Here is a 6,698-nt window from a genome sequence, read left to right as displayed (position 1 = left end):
AGAGTTCGAACAGTGCCCCCAAATACCTGCTCCCTGCTCTCTTCTCTGTCTTCCAGAGGCAGGGAACGGTGTAATGAGACGAAGGAAGGGTTCAGGAGCTCCCCTGCCTCCGTTCCTCCTCTATTCCCAGCTTTTAAGGAGCATCTGCCCCTTCGGAACCGCTGAGGTCAAGGGCGAACACACCAGAGCACAGCGCCGCGCCCCCCTCCGCGCCCTCGCCCTGGAGGAGACGGCCGATGCGCGTGCGTGCGCGCTTGACATAAATAGATCCCAGGCGGCCGCCACCGGACAGACCCGGGTTCCGGGCACCACGGGCCATGGCGGGCGAGGACCACCAGTGGCAGGACAGCATCCTCTACAACATGCTCATGAGCGCGAAGCAAGCGCACGCGGCTGCGGAGGCGCCCGAGGCGCGGCTGGGGGGCGCGTGCTGGGGCTGCTCGTGTGGCGCGGAGCCCCTGGTGGGCAGAGCGGAGCTGCCGCGGGGGCGGACAGGGGCGCTCATGTACCGCTGCTGCTTTTGCGGGGAAGACCACCCGCGGCAAGGCAGCATCCTCTACTGCATGCTCACAAGCGCAAAGGAGGCGCAAGCGGCTGCGGAGGCGCCCAAGGAGCGGCCGGGGGGCGCGTGCTGGGGCTGCTCGTGCGGGTCGGAGCCCCCGGTGGGCAGAGAGGAGCTGTCGGAGAGGCGGACCATGGCGCTCCTGTACCGCTGCTGCTTTTGCGGTGAAGACCACCCGCGGCAGGGCAGCATCCTCTACAGCTTGCTCACGAGTGCAAAGCAGACGCACGTGGCGCCGGAAGCGCCCGAAGCGCGGCTTAGGGGCGCGTGGTGGGATCGCTCCTACGGCGCCCAGGGCCTGGGGGGCAGAAATGAGCTGCCGGGTGGGCGGGCAGGGGCGCTCCTGTACCGCTGCAGCTTTTGCGGGGACGACCACCCGCAGCAGGACGGCATTCTCCACCACTTGCCCATGAGCGCAAAGCTGGCGCACGCCGCTCCCGAGACGCAGCTCGCGGCCCCTTTCTGGGACCCCCAGTGTGGCGCACAGCGGCGGGTGGCCCTCAAGAGTCCACAGGTGGTCTGCGAGGCTGCCTCGGCCGGCCTGTTGAAGACGATGCGCTTTGTCAAGTACTTACCCTGCTTCCAGGTGCTCCCTCTGGACCAGCAACTGGTGCTGGTGCGCAACTGCTGGGCGCCGCTGCTCATGCTCGAGCTGGCTCAGGACCGCTTGAACTTCGAGACGGTGGAGATCACGGAGCCCAGCCTGCTGCAGAGGATCCTCACCACCAGGCGGCGGGAGACCGCGGGCGACGAACCGCCGCCTCTGTCCCCGCTGCCGCCACACTTGGTACGGCCGCTGGAGGCCGGGCATTTGCCGTCTGCCGCTGAAGTCCAAGTCATCAAATGCTTCCTTGCCAAGTGCTGGAGCCTGGACATCAGTACCAAGGAGTACGCGTACCTCAAGGGGACCGTGCTCTTTAACCCAGGTAAGGGCGCAGCCTCGGCGCAGGCTTTTCTCTGTTCAGGAAAGCGCTGGGCAGTGCGTACCCGGGGCGCAGGCACTGAAGAGTTTTCTGTGGTCAGGGGAGTGTCGAGGCACCAGCGAAGAATCGCGAGTGACTCCGCAGAGTTGGGGGGGCTCCAGAAAGCACTCCTAGTGGGTGGGCTGCTGCCAGACACTCAGCAGAGAGCAGGGAGGTTGTTTGATGAGGTTTATTTTCTCTCTACCCCTTTCTGTTACTAAGGAAGAGTTTGTGCCTGCAAGAGACAGGGCTGTCCTTACGCTCTAGTTTTTTAAATTCAGTAGTATAGCTTTAAAAAAAAAAAAAAAAGTTCGCGTTCACCGCAAATTCTGCAACATGTCTTCCTGAAACGCAGTTCTGAAATTTACTAGAACTTTTTGTTCGAAGAAATGTACGGAGGCTGGCAAGAAAGTAAACATTACTTAAGGAGTTCTATACCATCCCCCGAGGGCACGGCCATTCGGGACACTGGACTTAGTGTTTCATGGTTCTGCCCCTGAATGATCATTTTTACGGTCCTAAACAGCTGGACTATCTCATCCTCCGAGTGTCTTTATCAGGGCACCAAGGGGGCAGGGAAAAAACACCAGCAGGGGCCCTGTCTCTTAGAGCTTGCAGAGACCTTAGGCACCTCTTAAGCCCCTCTACCGTTCATCCTTACTCCACCCCATTTGCAGGTTAGGTAGCCTAGTCCCACAATAACCGCCAGTGAGTCGTGGAGCGTGGGTCTCCTGGGCCCCACAGGATGTCTGCTGCAACACTTTCAGGTTGTTACTGCTGGACACTCTGCCCCACACGGTACAACCGAATCATGAGAGAATATCTTCCTGGACCGCCCAGCACCTTTTCTTGAGTATGTCATACTACGAGAATTGTGTTTGACCCGAGTCCCTCCAGAAAGGTCACAAGCGGGCACAAAGTTTCCAGGCAACTTGAGTTGGGATAGTTTTTATAGTGTTCCCTTAACACCTTTTTTTCCTAACAGCAAGAGTCTGTGGTTATGTCCTTGCCTCTTGCCCAGTAGTTTTTTGAAAGGGTATAGAGCAGTATTTAATAGGATAATATTTCATTCAGAACTCACATTTCCGTACCTAGAGATCTCTGCTCATCCCAGCCATCATAGTACATCACCTTTTGCCGCTATCATTCTTTTCCAAACTTGGCTGTGGATAAGGAATGCCACGGAGTGTGGGGAGAGGCTAGTTCAAAGTCTTACCAGGCTCTTGCCTAGAGGTTCTGACTTGGTAGCTGTGGTCCAGGGCCTGTGAATCTGCATTTGTAGTAAGTGCCCAAGGTGGTTCCTAAGATCATTTGTGAAATAGCGTTTTCTCACTCCTTCAGTCAGTGTTGTTAAACAGCAACCACATGCCTTGTTATGTTGGAATAAAGAAAGGCAGGGGCTCAGCTTCCAGAAGTTTGTATTCCACGAGTTCCCCTCTTGCCCTCCACCCTGTTTTGTATACTTTGGTCACACACACACACACACACACACACACACACACACACACACCATCTCTCTCATTCTCTCTCTGCTTTTCTGAATGCTCTCACTGAATTTAATCAGTTGAGTGTGTTTCAAACAAATGCACCTGCTAATAAGCGTGTGGCCTTTCTTTGATGTTTAGCCTTTTGTGTGTCCTGATCTTTGTGTTTAAACTTTTTTTTTTAATTGTGGAGTCCATTTGTCTGCATTTTCTCTTTCCTGGATTTACTTTATAGGCCTGTCTTTTGGGAGGGGGCAGTGTGAAAGGAGGGTGAGTTCTGAAAGCAGAGGAAAGTGACAGGGAATTTACAAAATGAGGTTTTAAGGAGCCGTGAATCTGGACCTAGAGGAGCTTCACATTGCTGGTGGTGGTTCAGGCAAGCCTCTTCTTGCCTACACCAGTGGAATTCAAACAATAATACGGGGTCTCAAGCCTGGCTAATGAGTGTAGGTACTAGGGGATGTTAATGTGTGTGGCCAGTATAGATGGAGTACAGATGTGGCTTTATTTAATTCTCAATATATCAGATACATTTGCTTATAATAGGAATGACTTGCCTATTAGTAATTTTTCAAAGAATGCTGGCTGGTCCTGCTAGTCTGTTGGTTACTAGGGTGTTATTGAAATAGTTAACTGCTGGATTTTGTAGGAAAGGGAAGGAAAATTGATTGTCTTCATCACTGAGAGCTTTTAAACAGCACAATAAATTCGCAATTATTTAAATACAAGTTAAGGAACTTGACAGTAATATACCTGTCATGCAGCCTCAAAGAACTTTTAAAGCAGCCTCCTCTTACCACCTTCTTGATAAAACTTGCAGGCACGTTATCTTTCCTGCATTGTATTTCATTCAGTTTTACTGGGGTTTTCACACTATACTGCAAGGAGGTCAAGCATTCCCTGTCGGTAAAGTTACTTTTGAGCCATATGGTGATCCATGATGTTTGCATGTTTACTTTTTAACCTTTTAAAGACCTCTGACTTTAGTAGACCTCTTTAGTATTATTTTAAAAATGATTTTGCATTAATCATTAGAATCAATTTTTTTAAACCTTCCCCAATACGGAAATCACAGTACAATGAGCTAAATGGCCAGTATCTCTTAAATTCCTAAAGGCCTGGAGACTAGAATCAGCCTGTAGGCAAACAGGATGCAACTCAAGAGTCACTGTGGCCGTGAGGTTTACCACCATCAGCTGGCTAATCACTGTATTGGTGGGAAATTCAAGGGAGGATGCTAAAATATTTGTCATCTGGCAAAACCTGTAGTCATTCTCCAATGGCCTGTTTCCCATAGGTAAAATGTAGAGTGCTCACTTCTGGAAACAATTTTAATGTCTTCCTATTTGCACAGTAAATGGGAGCCTTGATTCATTAAGTGATATTCTACTGTCCTATTGAATAAATGTGTATCTGTTGGCTCCGGCCTAGCAGTTTTCAAATGTGAGGCTACAAACACAGTAACTATTAAATAACTATGTGATAGTTCATTCTTGGAAGCATTGCTTCTGAAAACTTCGAACTGGTTTGGCATTTTATCCTTGTTCTAGAAAGCCCTTTGCAGTAGGAAGCTTGAACTCTTGTTTAACGTGGGAAGGGGCAGAAATGGGTATATTTAAAAAGCGAGCCAAGGATGCTGAGTGAGCTATTTCCAATAAAGAGACTGTTCTCCCTTTTTCTCCTCCAGGCCTGCCAGGCCTGCAGTGCGTCACGTACATCCAGGGACTTCAGTGGGGAACTCAGCAGATACTCAGCGACCACATCAGGATGACACACAGGGGGCACCACATCAGATTCGCCCAACTGAATAGCGCCCTCTTCCTACTGAGATACGTCAATGCCAATGTCCTTGCGGAACTGTTTTTCAGGCCCGTCATCGGTTCAGTCAGCATGGATGATATGATGCTGGAAATGCTCTGTGGGAAGTTATGAAGGTGTGGGGGCCACACGGGTGCAGTTGACAATGAGAGAAAGATAAGGAACCGGAGGCAGAACAGTGTAAAAAAAATAATGTAAAATAGACTTATTTTTCTATGCATATTTTTGTATTCGATTAAAGAAAAACTTGAGTTCTAGACCCTTAGAAAATCCTCTGATCCATACTGTTTCATCGTGAAGGAAAGCGTTTACCAGCAGGTAACACATCTCTGTCCATCTTTGAGAAGAGAGCAGGATGTTACTGTCATAACCTCTTTTCACACTTTTAGTGACTCTCTCCAGTGAACCTACTAAAATCAAATCTGTAAGTTATAATAAATGTTAAGGTGTTAACCATTAACTTGATTGCAAAAAAAAAAACCAAAAACCCAGAGCTTAAGCAAGGCTTCAAAAAATATCAAAAACCTAGCCAACAAAAACAAAAATAAAGTTACCTTTGGAGGTGGCACCATAACATTTAATGTGAAGACTCTCCTTGCACCAACTGGAGGTAAGTGGCAATCTGTGAGCACAGAGACACCTGAAAGTGAAGTCAGAGCTTTTCAGAATTTTAGTTTAAGACTTTATGCAATAAAGTTCAACAAGAAACTTGTATTCTATATGGAGGAGCTACAGTTCTAGAAAGCTCAACATTGTTATAAACCCCAAATGGTATCTCATCTTTAAGATACATTACATATGTAACTGTCACCTTGAACAAGCATGGCATAAAATTATTAAGGGACTTGATTGTTGACTCTTGCTGCCCCTATGAATGTAATCTGTAGAACTAATTCTTCCTTATCCGTGGATAAAACTTAAGGCATTAAATGTTTATCCACTCATAGGTAAGAAATTGCCCATTAGTGATAAATACGTCTAGCCCAGGCTACTGACCTGTTGCAAGAAGCCTTAAACTTTAGTGCAGACCCCTTTAGCGGTCTGGCGAATGCCTGGACATCACAGAATCAGGCTCTGAGAATATCGCAGCAAATAAAATACTTAGGATTGCAAAGGAAATGAATTGTGTCAAAATATAATAAAAATTGGGGCGCCTGGGTGGCTCAGTTGGTTAAGCGTCCGACTTCAGCTCAGGTCATGATCTCGCGGTCCGTGAGTTCGAGCCCCGCGTCGGGCTCTGGGCTGATGGCTCAGAGCCTGGAGCCTGCTTCCGATTCTGTGTCTCCCTCTCTCTCTGCCCCTCCCCCATTCATGCTCTGTCTCTCTGTGTCCCAAAAATAAATAAAACGTTTAAAAAAAAATTAAAAAAATATATATAATAAAAATGTTAAATTTTAAAAGTATTTTAAAATGTATAATGTATATGCTTCTTTATCAACACATTAAATAACAAACTGGTGGCAGGTCTAATATCTACCTTCATTTCAAAGAATGGGCCAATATCATTGAAATTTCAAGATAATTCACAACATCTACAATATGATAAGAAAATATGACCCTTCCATTGGTGACTGACTGCATTGGGGGACCCCAAGATCACCAGCCCATTAAGATGTGCTAGAAGTTCTCATGGGACACTGCATACAGTTGTGTTCAGGGCCAAGGCTTAACACGGTGATGTGGACAGGGTATACAGCGGGCTCACAAGGGGAAGAGGCACAGGCAGAGTACAGAGGAAACCATGTGTCCATATGCAAGTTTCCTCTTGCTTTTCGCTTCCCATGATGGGTCACACAGAGCACACTCTTCCCTAGCAGTGAGAATGGAACATGTATATGATATTTCTGCCCAGGGAAGCTCTTTGAGACTCAG

At 48.2% G+C, this 6,698-nt stretch overlaps 1 protein-coding gene across 1 annotated transcript; it reads left to right on the top strand.

Moving 5' to 3' along the window:
* Positions 1–308: 308 nt before the first annotated feature.
* Positions 309–5,982, top strand: NR0B1 (nuclear receptor subfamily 0 group B member 1). Its single transcript, XM_042975173.1, has 2 exons — positions 309–1,488; positions 4,696–5,982. The coding sequence occupies exons 1-2, from the start codon at positions 318–320 to the stop codon at positions 4,938–4,940; spliced, it is 1,416 nt and encodes a 471-aa protein (XP_042831107.1). The 5' UTR covers positions 309–317; the 3' UTR covers positions 4,941–5,982.
* The last annotated feature ends 716 nt before the right edge of the window (positions 5,983–6,698 follow it).

This window comes from Panthera tigris, chromosome X (genome assembly GCF_018350195.1).
Source record: "Panthera tigris isolate Pti1 chromosome X, P.tigris_Pti1_mat1.1, whole genome shotgun sequence".
NCBI lineage: Eukaryota > Metazoa > Chordata > Mammalia > Carnivora > Felidae > Panthera > Panthera tigris.
The sequence above is the reverse complement of the archived record's forward strand: the minus strand, read 5'-3'. Positions and strand labels throughout refer to the sequence as shown.